The 15,928-nt window shown below is 33.6% G+C and overlaps 1 protein-coding gene across 7 annotated transcripts; it reads right to left on the reverse strand.

The window, feature by feature from the left end:
* On the reverse strand, nt 1-15,696 carry LOC137820332 (Patched family protein). Of its 7 annotated transcripts, none has more exons than XR_016515540.1 (39): nt 15,486-15,696; nt 14,935-15,014; nt 14,623-14,722; nt 14,264-14,371; nt 13,910-14,026; nt 13,518-13,668; nt 12,228-12,475; nt 11,896-12,090; nt 11,687-11,763; nt 11,502-11,619; nt 10,820-10,903; nt 10,063-10,158; nt 9,890-9,991; nt 9,710-9,778; nt 8,840-8,935; nt 8,649-8,756; nt 8,138-8,251; nt 7,876-7,959; nt 7,590-7,718; nt 6,611-6,809; nt 6,371-6,505; nt 6,139-6,182; nt 5,297-5,380; nt 5,105-5,173; nt 4,938-5,014; nt 4,254-4,318; nt 3,814-3,963; nt 3,363-3,428; nt 3,117-3,261; nt 2,926-2,990; nt 2,775-2,840; nt 2,529-2,622; nt 2,321-2,357; nt 2,120-2,177; nt 1,850-1,960; nt 1,409-1,476; nt 979-1,045; nt 818-886; nt 1-320 (listed from the first exon to the last, which is right to left on the reverse strand). XR_016515540.1 is itself a non-coding variant. In XM_068624363.2 (39 exons), exons 1-39 carry the CDS (start codon nt 15,528-15,530, stop codon nt 234-236), a joined length of 3,882 nt encoding a protein of 1,293 aa, XP_068480464.1. In that variant the 5' UTR covers nt 15,531-15,696; the 3' UTR covers nt 1-233. The 7 variants fall into 7 exon arrangements, 4 of the variants coding, with proteins under 4 accessions (XP_068480464.1, XP_090151316.1, XP_090151317.1 ...); XR_011082608.2 differs by having other exon boundaries at nt 1,850-1,974; nt 4,254-4,323; XR_011082609.2 differs by having other exon boundaries at nt 3,809-3,963; nt 4,254-4,323.
* Nucleotides 15,697-15,928: the final 232 nt, after the last annotated feature.

The following is a 15,928-nucleotide window of genomic DNA, read 5'->3' on the forward strand; positions in this document are numbered from 1 at the left end:
TAAAAAGTTAATAAAACTATGACCTATATATTAAATTAACACTTTAATTTGGTTTTCCACAAACTTTCATATTACCTGACATACAAGATATTATTAAATAGGTACAAAGTAATAATGATACACAAGTTAGGGTGGGGATATGTCAAAATTGGTGTATTTCCTGTCTTCTGTTTCGCCTATAAAATTCTGTACTTTACAGATGCTTCTGCATTGCTAGCGGGCAACCCATCATTTTACTGCTGTGAAGATGTTGATGAACGATTTTCCCCTTGCTCAGTGATTGAACATCTTGAAGGTGGACCAAAGATGCTTAATACCACCTGCAGCACAAGGGGAAGAAAGGCATAAAAATATATTTCCAGTATCTAGAATGAAGTTCAAATATTATGAGATAAATTTAATGAAATCCTGGGAATTCAGTATAGCTGGGCACCTTGGCATCGATTTTCTGACAGAAATGTTAACTGTTATTTTTTTAGGTACAAGTATCTTATGAGTTGTGGAACGTTTTTTGGTTGTTAATTTCACACCTAGCGCTTGGCGTCCATCAAGAATAAACAATTGGTCCTTAACAAAATGGATTGAGATCGTATAGAGCACTCGTTGCATTTTAGAGAAGTAAAGGACAATAACTAAGTAGTGATAAAGCTCCATGCTTTAGAATTTTATAAATCACAAGCACCTGAATAAGACTATAAACACTAAATTAAAAAAGAACGAATCACTTCAGGCGTCGGTATCCTTTCACTATTAGTAAACAGGACAAATTGAGAAGACAATAATTGAAAAAAGGACGAATCAAGAATACATCACTGACCGGCAAAAAGACAAGTCCGTGCAAGAAACCAAGCAGCACCAACGACAAGTACATCCGAAAGTAATAAATCTGCAAAATGAAAAAGTTAGTTTTGCAAATATAACATACACAAAAAGAAAAGTAATAGAAAATATAACAGTCAGGCCATAAATTCATAATACCACAAATACTTCTGTTCTTGAGAAGCAAAGAACAATAACTCCAACCAGCTTTGTTAGAGTGATGCCACTGCAATCGCATGAAGAAGTAAATCTTGGGCAGAAAATAAAAATACAGCACATGAATTTAAGAACAATATGTGGATGCAGATGCTGACGTAGCACAATCACCGTGAAATTGGTGTTGCAAACAGCACAAGTTTATCATTCAAATATGTTGAGAAGCAAACTGGAAGGAATAAACTATGCACGATTTTGTAAAAAGGATCACTGCATCCCATAAGTCTAGATTAAGAATATGTTCATTATTTGATTTATTTCCTTCACTAATTACACTGAAGGACAGAGGGTGAAGAATGACGACTTCATTGTACGCATGCATGCGTGCAATTCAAGAAATTGAGCAATTCTAAAAAACCTAGCACCAAATCACCTGAACACTGAAGCACCCATTGTACTCAAAGCTTCCTTGGCACGTTGATCTCTGTCTCCACTTGCTACCTGAAATAACAAGATTTGGTCCTGTGAAACTGATAAAAACTAGTTCATAGAAAACATGATAATGACATGTAGCTCAGTATTACAGAATTCACAGCTTTTACTAATACTATTATTACTTAAAAATTACAGTAGTCATATAAGCACTTTTATCCTTCTACCACCTACAATTATGAGATCAAGTTTTAAGGGAAGACTAGAGGGGAAGGGACAAAAATATATAAAACAGAGAATGATGAGTTACAAAATTATTTCTCACTCAAATTCCAATGAAATCAAGGGAAGAAATTATAGATTTAAATTTTTAGATGATGACATAGGTATAGGTGCATCAAGCGTGCAATGTAAAAGGGAAAGCTGAGTAAGTAATACTAACAGTGAAAGAATGAGTCATATGCACACAAAACTCAACAGCAATGCCGACTGACATAACAAGGTTGACCACCGAGAGGGCATTCAACTGGATATTCAGAATAGTCATCACTCCCTACAAAGCATAATCTTGTAATTAAACAAAATAACTAGGTGATTCAAAATTCCAGATATCAAGCACCAGCATAAATGCTGGTATGAAAAATAACTATATCACTTGTCAATTAGCATGAAAGTGAAAAATAAAATAGCAGTTAAAACAAAGGTAAAATACCATAAGATCAACGACAACCATTGCCAAGATTAACAAAATGATTGATGAACTCCATAAACTGCATAAAAGTTGAAAACAAAAGAGGATAAAACCAATATTTGATTAATTCATTAAACAAGAACTTTGGTACCTCTATCTAATTCAGGAAGTTAAAAGTAAAAAACAGTTTAAACCATTTTGCAAAAATAAATTCATGCTCACCTGCCCGTGATAACCAAGCACACGATAAAAACTGCACCTGTTATATCATTGTATGATTAAGATAATGTTTTATAGGCTAAATATCAACATGCATAATAAATAAATTACAGTCAGTAACAATGTACAGCAACGACAATGCACAATAATATACATGCACAGAATTCTGATCAGACCACTTTGAGAATGCCACTCAAGTCTCAATACTAACCAATAGCTATAGCAAGGTTGACCAGTGCAGTCTTCCATATATGAAGGTATTGCTCAAAAAACATATAAAACACTGAATATGGAAAGATCTCAATCTGCATCAGAAAAGGAATGTTAGTTTGGATATAGAAAATGTGGTAAGGATCTAAATCTGCCACTTGACACTTTAGTTCAATCTAATTGTAATATCTTCAGTTTCTACATTATGTAAATGGCCAAAAATATTTTATTCAGATGGTAACATTACCTTTAAAGAATCAGAAACTCTTGAACTGAACTCTCGAGCAGCCCTCATAGAATTAACGTAGTCAATCTGAAACAGATTTACAGTTAAACATGGAATCCTTTGATACAGATGTAAATAACTAATTATAGAACAAGTAACATAGAAATAAAACCTGCTTGTTAAGTGGGGTATGATATGTACGAAATGATGAGGCTGGAATAATGCTATTGTTGTAGCCTGACAACCAAAACAGTCAAATAATTCATGTCATATTACACATTATACTGATTCAGACTTCAGGACTTCAGAACAGAATTTGAACCAGACTTAAAAAGTGAATAAAGTTTCTTTAAATCAATGAACCTTTCAGTTCAACACTGCTGGTGTATGCTCCATGACCACCTTTTGCACAATCAGCAGATGGCAGAGAACTAAGGAACCATGGCAGTTTCTCCCTAAATTGAGTTGTAGATGGCCGATCATTCTGGAGATCTGAGTGACGGAAACACTGCACAGTTTACAAAGTGCTGTAGTAAGGTCTCAGAACAGAAAAAGTAAGGTATTCAACAGAAAAAAAATAAAGAGGTTAAAAAACATATGTTCAGTTACCGTTGTGCAATCTTTACATGTTCCAACTGAATCACAGGAGCTGTCCCCAGGAGCACAGCAAGGAGGCTAGAAAGAAGAAAAAAAAAAACCTGTCAGCTACAATAAAGTTATTGTATGCTTTGACTGCTTTAGAAAAAAAATTATCCTCAATCTACATCTTTTATCTCAATCTTTTGTGCAGATTTTTTTTTTTAACCTAGCACCATTTCTTTGCAAATATTAATTTTTCATTTAAAAGTATTCTTAGCAAGAAATTAAACTCTAGCACATTGAGTAAATAATTAATCTTCATGCACTAGTGAGTACATTCCCTCTGATCAAGACAAGTTATCTATTAATTCATCGTGAACATTTTCATAGCAATCCTAACACAAAGTACAAGAAAACATATATTATAAAAGAATTAAGATTTTACACATTAATCACTAGCTTACTATCATGTGCACCTGACCTGATCATCAGGAGGGCAATAACTCCCATTTGTAAACTTCCTGCAGCACCCAAATGCTTCTGGAGATACCCACACTAGAAAATCATCAAGCCACGAGGCAGCTGGCTTGGCAATATAACTTGTGTCTGGAACTAGGGCCGCTTTAGCAATCTACAAGGTAAGGAGACATCATCCATTACAGGGAGTATCCAAGTTATCACATGTAGGAAAAGATCAACAATTAAATTGGCAAACAAGTAGATGGATAGCATGGCCTAGCCACTCATTACAGGCAAAAATAACTGCAAAAGGCCTCATTAAGAAATGATGGATTTGTAATAACAAATGTGGTGCTAACAACCAAAAGCATGGTTACATAAACACCCACACACATATGGAGCAAATAAGTCAAATATGCAGAATGATCAGAGTCACATAAGCCATCTGCTACAGGTTTATACCTCATTTAAAAGAGAGTCTGAATTGCATCGGCTAATGGAGCAAAGCTGATTCGTTTGTGGTGATTCTGAGCTGAGTTGAGGAAAATAGTATTAGAACAAATCATCCTTAACATCAGACATACTTAGCAAGGGTAAGCATCTGCATTCCTCATCCAGTGATATATTCACATAAATTCAACTTAAGTTGTTGAAATACTAATAGCAAATCTCTATTCATAAAACCATTGTTGGGGAAAACAACTTGTGATCAATACCACCTCGTAACCAAGGAAGAGATGAATTTAGAAAAGCACAAATTTCTATGATTCATGATATGGTAACAGTAGTTTTTTTATTATTCATGTATAAAGCCTATAAGCAAGAAATAAATATTACAAAAATAAAGCATTAAACAATAGATTAGAAGATGACAAATAGTCTATAATATGACTAGATGCAGAACTTGAAAGCATAACATTACATTATATCATGATTTAAGAAATTTATCCATTAGTAAGTTTGGGCCAAGACTGGCAGTTATCTATATTGGTAGTACAACTAAAACTAAAGGGTGCGAACATATACAAAATAACCATGCATTAATAATCCTACCACTTGCCTCCCTGCAAATTAACAAACTCTGCAAATATTAATTTTCTATGCACAACAGTGGATGGAGAACAAAACAAGATAGGTCCAGATTACCTGTAATTATAGTTTTTCACAACAAAATACAAAGGAGGTCCAATTCTGAGATATTCTGAAACATTACTGAAATAACCCTGCAGAAAGATAAATATACTATTGGATTGGAACACATGCACGTAGATAAAAATTCAAAGGAAACATGAAGTCTGAGGCAAACTTTAAACCTGAAGATATGAATCTCGAGGAAGAACAATCTCTTGCTCTAAACCAGGTTCAACTCTAGTGCTCAATGCCTTTGTAGTTCAGATATAGATAAAATAAAAGGGAGGCATAAGAAAAAGAAAGCAATACATTAGAAGCACAGATGTATAGTTTAACTAATTTCAAAAACTGTAGAAACATATACAAATACTTACAATACTAGCAAAAGTAAATCCCACAAAAATAGCAATGACAACTATTTTTACACCCCAAATACTCAGAATGGGAGCATGAACCTCCTGAAAGAGAAAATGAACAAGCAGGATAAGAAACTAAGTTAACTAATTGTCATTGAATTCAAAAGACGTGTAAAAACGCTAAAAATGACTAAATAAACTCAATTTTGACAAGATTTACAGTCTTTCATTCTACAAGATTACCAAAATGTTTAAAATGTCAAATTAGTATAGTAGTCCCTAAACTGTTCAGAAATTTTTAAATAGGTCCTTATATTTTTAATCATTTTATATTTAATATTTTAATTTAGAACCCCATACTTACAAAACATTCCTAATCGGGTTCCTAGTTAGTAGCTATGGTTTCATTAAGTACAAGGGACCTAACTAAAAATCTTAAATATTTTAAAGACCAATTCACTAGTTTAATTATTAAGTTCTTGAACTATTTGAGAATTTTCAATCAGGTCCTAGTAATTACCAAAAACCTTAACAGAAAGTTAGCTACAGAGCCATTAAAAATTATTTATAAGTTCAGGGACCTAATTACAAACTATGAAGGTAACCTAATTAAAAAATTTCAAACAGTTCAAGGACTAAAAGATTAATTCAGCATAATAAAATGTATGTCGATCACATTTGAATCCCAAGAAAGGATGTTAGCATACCAATTACTCTCTTAATATGGTTGTACAATTTATTATTATAGCTAGATTAAAAGTAAATCCTATAAATGTACTTCACGAAAACAATGTCAGATATGCTTAGTCCCCTCACAAGTATCACCAAACATTATTGCTGACAAAGATAATGATAATTACCTTCATATATCGAGTCAATAAGCCAGGTTTTCTTTGTCCAATTCCTGATAAGTTATGAAAAACACAAACTTCAATGAAATTGACCAAAACTTCCAATTTTTGAAAAGTAGAGTACCGTATTGTTCATCCAAAGATATAGTTATCAAACAGGAAAGTGGGAAAGCTTACGATAAAATAAAAATATGCAGTGATAAAACATAGAAGTCATCTTAGATTAAAATTTTAGTTATACCTATATCAGGGTCTGCACGTACTTTTATGCATGGAAAACAATCAACCCTCTTATCCTCTGCTCGCAAAGAGTCAAGAACTATCAAAGCTACAAAAGCAGTAACTTGCAGGAGAAAGTCCAAAAGAACAGCCAATGCTGTGAATGAAAGTGAGAAGGGAAGCTAAGGATTAGCATTAGACACGAAAGAAAGAACTGTGACAGTAGAAAAGGTATAGATTTCAAAAGAGGATAAAAACTTACCAGCAAACATGGAAAACACACGGATTGCAGGCATGGAAATAAAACTCCCAACTGCAAATGCTAAAACCTCTGAAACACTGGCCAATGTTATTGATGGTCCAACTTCAATAAGTGCATTGCTTACTCGTCCTTCTAAGGGCAACTCCAGTGGTTGTCTTTTTACAGCATGAACTAGTATACACATATTATCCACCCCAACCTAAGAGATTCAAAAAGAAAAACAGGAAGTGAAGAATGGTAAACAAAAAAGTTGGTAAATTGTAATATAATATCCGGATTTAACAGATCCTGACACTGGGTAATATATTGTTCTGCTAGAACACATCCATTTCTATAACTTAAATGATGACACAAATGCACTGTAGCCAATCAAATGACACGTTGGAATAGACAGGAAAACAATCATTTGAAGAAAAGTCTGAGTTTCATTAATGTTGTTTATTTGGCTTGAACAAAAGAATCATATATTATAGGAAAAGAGAGCATGATTAATTATCTTTGTACTCATAAAGATAATTCTTGGTAGCATTCTATATGGTGAATTTGTCTCATGTTCTAAATCCAACAATATGCACTTTACTTCAAATTCTGTCTCTAAACATTAAGGAAGCCTCACTATGTTGTCAACTTGTAGTTTGATTCCTCGTTTTCTACTCATATTATACAAAAAGAAATTCCTTTCAACATCATGAAACTTGCTTAAACTTAAACTGAAAGTTAGCAGTTACATTCTTGATAACATCAATTAATCAAGGAAAATACTCTATAGGCTTTTGTTAATGAAAATCAAATGACACACGAATCATTTAAACTATCATATCCAGCTAAATCAAACAGATCTAATTATGAGCAGATAAATAATAACTTCTAAAAAATAATGACAAAGCAACGCAAATACCATAAACTACAAAAATAATTACAAATATATATTTCATTAATAGCTATCATTTCATAACTTTGTAAGCAAAACAAAACTTACAGCTAGGACAAGAAAAGGGATAACTTCCATGATGATCAGAGTAGATTTTACACCAAGCACACTAAAAAATCCAACCGACCCAAGGACAGACAACATAACAAGAATGACTCCAGAAAGACCAAGTAACACCTGTAATAAAAAATTATTCAATAGATATTAAAATCAGAAATAATTTTCCATAAGTAAATACTAATGAAGGATTAGGGAGGAGGAAAGATAAAGACAAAAAAATAAAAAAAATAGAAGGGGGAGGAAAGATGGTTTGATGTTGTGGTTGAGACAGCACCTTTGAAGAAATATAGAAAAATGAAGGGTGCAGTGTATCCCCTAACGTAAGTGATATATAAGCAAACATCACAAGATAGCTGACCTGCAATAAAATAAGGTACAACAGAAATTAGACAAATTAAACCTACGAAAAGAAAATATTAATTTGGAAATACATGACATGGAACTTGTTCAGATAAATCCATAATCAGGCCTCACGCAAAAGAAAAATTCAAGTACTTAGGACAAGCATGTGTCAACAATAGAAAGCATAATATTACCAATATAGTAATAGCATCTGCAGTACTTTCTCTTTTCAACTCTTCTTCAACAGAGCTTTCAGATGAAAAAGCCAGTGTCAAATTTCTTGATTGTACCATTGGTAACAGTTCATCCTATCATAAAGGACACCATAGATGCAGGAAATCAGGAAAACTAGGATGAGTGAAATAGTAATGGCCTGATCCCGTTATACATGACCATATAACATCACAAAGGACAAACAAGCAGATTACTAAAACATTTAATGCACCTTTGTACTTTCCACAAAGGAAGACTTTGGACCCAGTTATGGAATGTGTCAACTAAACTACAAGTGCGAACACTAATACTCATTGGGAATCACACCCTGATAAAGTATTTCCTAGGAATGGATGAAATTGCAGCAACCTAAAGCAGTTATTTTCTGCTGATGCAAATTGGCAACCAAAGCTTTAAAATATACAGTTGACTGTTTGACTAACTAGGTGGGACTAGTGGTGCCTAACTGCAGCCCATATACAGGATACTAACCTTCACCAGCTGAATAAAGGTCTTCTCCCAAGCAACTGCCTTTCTTGTTCCATTACCTTCGTTATCAACAGCATTATTGACCGGATAAGTTACAACGAATGCAGATGCCTGTCTTGAATAAATCATATTATAGTTATCATATGCTCAACAGAATCCCAGTCATTCACAACATAGAAGAAAAGAGAGAGTACCCCAGAATAGTCATTTCCAGAAAAGCCTCCTAATACAGTGCTTGGATCAAGAGGAGCTTTAAATGCACTCATACATTGGTCTGCTGAGGAATAATGCTGAACGAACACAACATTAGAAAATAATTAGGCTATTTTGAAATTATATTATACAGACTTGACTCCTCTAAAACAAGGAAGTCAATTTTAGATAATAGTGCATTTATAATCATTGATCAGAAAATCAAGGATTGAGATTTAATAATTTCGAACTTTGTGATACTTCTATTTTATCATAATCTCAACAAATAATATTCTAATCAATCGTATAAATATACTTTTATCGTGTAAAGTCACTTTAGAGGAGTCAAATCCATAATATTTACACATCACCATTACTATATGAATCAAGGATAAATCTTCTAGATTGCAAGAACGAAAAAAATACCACTTATTATTATTCATATCAGACAGAAAGGTCTTTCCCTTGTTATTAGTCTGAAACTTCAGAGAGATCTGATGCAATATGTAGTGTAAAATGAAGTACAAGTTATCCAATCATGACCATCCACTTCCCCCAAATTCCAGAGAGAAAAAATTTCATAACATTCAACAGGATTTTAAATGACATTCACAGCAACAAGTTTATCAACCACTGATTTTCCTGTGTGACATTAAAATTTAGTACAATGCACCAAGAAGGTATTCCCAGTAGTTGTCATGGTTCTACTTCTCTAATTGCTCTACGCAAGAAATTAAAGCGTACTGAAAACGACTGCTGAATTTAATGGTATACAGCAGGAGGTCTTTCAAGTGAACACACAAAACAAACAGTAGAATTAAGAATATCTAAAGCTACAACCAACTTGAAGATGTAAAGTTAACATTTGGTACCTCGAAACAGTAATTGAGATGCTCAACTCCCCCGTAATCATCAAAATTTTTGGGATCCATTTTGAAGTACTGTCAATAAGGAGGGAGAAAAATGCTATTCATAAATTTTAAAATGCAAAATTGATTACCACAAAAATTATGAAACATTATAGTTCTGTGGCTGAAAATCAATAATTATACCTGCAGTACACTTTGAGTGGCACAATCTTTGTCTAGGGGCTTCATACAGATGTCTTGCAGAGATACCATCGAGCCAGAATAATTAGCACGAATTGCATCAACCTGAAAGCAAATCCCTCAATGCAACATAATGATCAAAATATTTCAGCAGTACTATAAGATGGAACACATACCTTTTTCTGTATTTCAAAAAGAAACCTAATGTTGTCCTCTGACACAATTCTTGGTGACGTACTATTCACACGATCTGGAACTGTTGCCAGTATGAGCTGTAAACAAAAAGTGGCAAGTGGCTGTCATTCATTAAGATAAATTAGCAAAAGTCTAGCCTGAAGATTATTTCAAATTGGCTCGTGTTGCAGAATGCAGACTAGTGTTGACTTATTATTGGGAAGATGAAATTGATATCAACATTAAGCTATAAAAGGAAAAATGACAAAGCTCTTAAGAGCGGATTACAATTATACTATTATACAGTTTCATCACCTCATGCCCTTTGATAAAGAATGCGTGTAGGGTAAAGCTTTAATAGAGAAAAAGGAGTTTTTGTTTCCTTACAACAAGTTTGTCTTTCAGTAAATGTTATTCACTGAAAATGCATGTAAGGAAGTTGAAAGCAAAATAAATAAGAAATACACATCTTTCTTTTTTCATGAGAGAAGCAAAGAATTAACTGAATAAAATAAAATTAGCAAAACTTTCACAGGGTGGAGTTGTTGCATATTGTACTGATAAACAAGCTTGCCTTTTGGTACAGGCCATCCTCTGAAAATGCATGTAAGGAATCTAAAAGCCAAATAAGTTAGAAATATACATATTTTTTTCCATAAGAGAAAAAAAAAGTAACTATAAAATAAAATTAGCAAAACATTCACAAGGAGGAGTTGTTGCATATTATACTGATAATGTAAAGGGGGTCAAAACAAGAACCTGTTCAATTCTGTAAAATGGAGCAAGATGAGTGTCAAAAAACTGCTTCTCTTGGGCTGCTTTGCTTCCAGGTCCTACCCACAGCTAAAAAGTGAAGGAGTTATTTTTCCAAATCCGAGTAATGTAAAGAAATATATCAAGAAGATAAAAAAAAAAAATCAGACAGTAAACCACAACACATGATAATAGTATGTTAAAGCTACTTCTTTCCAGCCTATATATATTTTTTATTACACCAGACTTCAAAATTTTAATGGTTCAGTTTTCTTCTTTATGCTCAAGCAAAACAACTTTTCAATGACCCCCCTCCCCCCAATTTCCATTTGAATTAAAAATTGCAATCAGTCATCAGATTTCTTGATACTCTTACTAGAAAAAATTTCAACCAAAAACGATAGTGGAAACTCAAGTTGAGCCAACAAGACAAAAAAGACCAGCAAAAGAGTTCTGCTACATGTACAAATAGCACTGAAAATCAATAAATAAAAAACAGTGTTTTTTTAACCTGAGACAGCTAGTTGCTTATAAGCTTCAGAAGTGAGGTGAAAAGATTCATTCACTAAATATGGAAATCAATTGCAGTTGTATCATTTAACAAAACCCAACAGAAAAAGCTTGTTCAGAAAGATAACAAAATGAGACAGCATTTTAAACAAAAGAGTAGCAACTACGTTATATTTACCTTCTCAGGTCGTGTCTCAACCTTGAACTGGATTAGACCAACACAGAGGAGAAGAACTATAACCACGGATGCAGCCAACACCATAATCGGATGTCTAGCTACATACAATCCATATTTCCTATTTGCAAAAGTGAGGTCAGATGACACTCTACATCAAATGATATATGTTGAAGCATAGAAAGTACCTGTAAAAGTTTGCCATATATCCCTGCACAGCAGAGAGCTGGACTTTATTTCTGTTTTCTTGGGCATCTTCCATCATCTTATAATCAACATCGGTTAAAACAAAGTTAGAATTGGAGAAACATGCATAAGGAAAAGAAGCAAAACTTATCCTTTTAAGTTATAAAAAAAGGAAGACAAACATGCTAAGATTAAGAAATAGCATACTAACATGAATCTGCATTGGGAGGTTCTCATCCTTCTCTCTGTTACGAGTATATAGTGCACCATCACTAATGACAGTAGACACTGATTTAGTTCTGTATGTAGGTTTTCTTTCTCTAATCCGATGATACAATCCCCAACCCAAGAATACACAAATCAGTATAATGTATAAGACTGCCAAAATCAAGTCAACACACTTAACCTGCAGATGCCAAAGGTTAAAAACCATGTTAGTTAATAATACACAGTAGCCTCCACAAACCACAATTCATTCATCATTATGCACAGCAAGCTAATACATCTGGTAAATATCATAAAAATTATAATATGCTCCCTTACGATTAAAGTCCCAACTTTCACGGAGCATGAATCCTTCTTATTGGTGGTAGTTGAAGATGAAATGGAGCATACTGAAGAGGAAGGACAGTCACCACAAGAACAGCCAAGAGAAATATCACCACATGAATAAGTTGAAACATTCATAGGTTTCATGCCAGATGACTCAGTTGCACTTGACCTGAATGTAATTGCATATGGTGAACCAAGACCGCGGGGGACTGCTTTTCTACCAATAAACGCAAACCAATCTGGCAAAAGTAATCTGAGTATAAGCATCAAACTCTCAAGCAATGAACTAAAAAATAATTTTACACAACTAATTCCCTATCAAAAAGAACCTTTATGTTGCTAGTATCACATGTCACAAATTACCATAATGATAGTCATAAAAGTTTTTTTCTGCATAGACAAGACTATACGAGGGTATCAAATTATGTTCAAGAGGAAGATCCTGCAAGGTCACTTTGAAAATAAAATATAACAAAAAACAAAAACAAATGTACACTACAACAAGTAAGATGCAAAGTTTGTTTCCACCATTGCATGTATGTTAGAGATACAAAAAATAACAAAGAATCACAAACCAATAACTCTAATGCATCAATGCATGCCAGTTTACACAGAGAGATCAAGAGAATAATTAAGGAGAGGTCCTGTGCATATATTGCAATAATATCTTTGGTACACCACATGCAGAGTATACAAAACACATTATACAAGTAAATTCAGTGACAGGCTTTAACATCTTCAGAAGAACTATTCCCTCCTTTCCATTTCTTGCATGTTTTACCCTTATATTTTTTTTCTCAGTTTTCTCAATTAAAAACTCTCTGAATTATTATAAATTTATGTGTCTTATGTTTACAAGAAAGTGGAATGCATAGAGCACACCATAACTATTTACAACACTTCGGGGGGAAAATAGTGAGAAACATGAATTGGACAATTTGGTCGGAAATACTATATAAATAAAAATAAGAAGTATGGTGGCAAATTTAGTACTAGTTCACATTTATTGTTATTGGAATTAGTTGAGAAAAACAGGAATTTGGAGTATTAATTCATTATTACTAATGATTGAGACACATTGTATTAAATAAGGGTTTTTTAGTCATTGTTTTCATCTATTAAGTATGCATTAATCTGTGCGCAATAACCTTAAACATGAAAAGATTAGAAGAGGAGAGTAACATATTTGTATGTTTCTATAATTCAACAATATGACATAAAATCATAGACAAGATATGAGTGAGGAGAAACAATACTTAGTTAGACTTTAAAGTACAATACCTTTAAAATTTTGAGCACCAGCACCAATGAACTGTAGAGCTCGAGAATTCATAGTGCCAAACTTTACCTCTTTGCATGATTCATATAACCCTTCACCATAAACATCGGTTATTAAATAATCAATCCCACCCACTGTCAAATTACCATCAACCTGTAAGTTGTAATAATTGGAGTGTATTAGAAACATTTGCATTGTAAAGGAAACACGGTAGAAAACTATGATTAGCATAAAAAATACTGACAACAATAATATACAAGAACAACAACATGAAATAGGCTCTTTCTCAATTAATTGGATTGAACCAATTAAGATAAATTTCTTGTTAAAAAGAATGATAAATAACAAAACTGAGCATACAAAAGTACAACACTTGGAATGTGTTGGATCTTACATTGTCAACTGAGGTCACATTGATGAATAAACTCTGGTTCGGAGAACATGTCAGCTCACAAAAAATATTCAAAAAGTTTCTTAAGCATGCTGGACAACCTACAAGAAAAGGAATGGCCTGCCATAATGTACAATGTGTTAAAGGCACGTTGCGCATAATTTCAAAATTTTGTGCAATATTAACTGGAAAGATGTAGACACGTATAAAGGCAAACTATGACTAGTCAAAATATTAGTATCCATAATTCCGTAAAAATCTTTGAAAACAGAGACAGAGACTGTGAGATAAACTCAAGTCTTAAACCATGACGAACATGCATCTATAATTAAAAAAGAAAAAAGATAGAAGATTGACCTGTTGGACTTGCGTCCTTAATGTGTCAAACTGAGCTTCTGTACAACAAACGTTCCCAGTAATTGTTGGACACAAACTTTGGATCTTGGATGAGAACAAATCATCTGGCTGGGGAAAAGAGACAGAGGCAGAGAGTTCACTAGATCGTGACAAATTTCAAGCTTTAAAAGTTCAAACTAGAAGATGTGAAGCACCTTTACCTTTATGCTTAAGATAACAGAAATCAAAGAGCGATACCAAATATCATATCACAGAATAAAAATCTAAATGCAAAAAAGAGTTTCAGAAAAAAAAAATCTTTTAGAAAGGAAAAGATATAGAGCAAATGGATGGACAATAAAATGCATCATAAGAAATACCTTCACAGCTGGGGAACCATATGGACAGTTCACTACTTTACCATCACTGCGCGTTCCACAAATGTCATACATTGCACAGTAATCCTCGAAATGTTTTTCCCTGTATAAAAATATGGAAATGAAATTTTCTTCTCAGATCGAAAAACACGGGCAGTCAACTCCTGTCTTGTAACTACGTTCAGCGAATGTATTGTAAGATTGCCGAAAAAAACGAAAAATAAAAATTATGTACTGTAGCTGCACAAACAAACAGGATTGTAGAATTGAAGCGACACAGTTATAGTTTTTGTTACATGTATAAAGAAAGATTACCCCGTTGTGTTGGCATTGGATGTCAAAAGAAATCTTGTGGACAAATTGTCGGCTTCTACCGAAGATAAGATTAGAAAGAGCTGCAAAACACGAACCACAGAAATTAGCTATCCAACCAAACCAATGCTCTTACTTCCAAAACAGTTCAAGCCAGTAAGTAAACACAGTCTGAGCCACGTGATGAAAGAGGCCATGCCGTGATCAACAAAAAAAACGTGGTTCCTTCGTACTTCAGCAAAGAGTTAGAGAACTCAGAACGTTTTTTTGATACTCGGCAACATTTCCGAAATCTTCAAGCAAATTCTTGGTAACGAATTCTTTCATCTCTATTTTAAATTTTCTCGGCAACCAGACAAATTATAAAGAGAAATTCAAAAAACACACGCGCATACACAAAACAAGAATTGCATCCTCTGAATCTGAGGAACGATGACCAGCTCAGCACATAATTCCAATTGAAGATAGTCCGAAACGAATGAAGGAAAGAAAAACGAGAGTTGAAGCAAAAGGTGTGTGTGAGAAAGAGAGAGAGAGAGAGAGAGAGAAATTGCCTGTAACAGAGCTAGCAAAGTGAATAACACTAGGCGAAGGTCCATAACGGAGAAGCTCGGTCGCAAGAACTCTTGGAACGGGTGAAAGAAAAGTGTAGAATCGCAGTGACAGAGTGAGTGAGTTTGTACCCGTTTGCGGTTGTGGCACACCGAGAGTCAAAAACCGCATTTATAAGATTACTGAGTGCCCAACTCATGTATGACTAAGACCAGGTGTATCTTAATGTTGAATTATGGATTAAGTTTCTTCGACACTCTATTATCTATTTATTTATGACATTATTATTTTTTTATTTTTAGATTTATATTTATCATTTATGTTTGCAATGTATGTACAATGAATAAAATATTTGATACTGATTCTGTGCTTTTTAGATAAGTTATTTAATGCTATTAAATATTGAATTTAATACGTGTTGGTATAAGAGTTAATCCATTATAAA

Source organism: Phaseolus vulgaris, chromosome 9, assembly GCF_051622355.1.
Source record: "Phaseolus vulgaris cultivar YP4 chromosome 9, ASM5162235v1, whole genome shotgun sequence".
In the NCBI taxonomy this organism is placed as follows: Eukaryota; Viridiplantae; Streptophyta; class Magnoliopsida; order Fabales; family Fabaceae; genus Phaseolus; species Phaseolus vulgaris.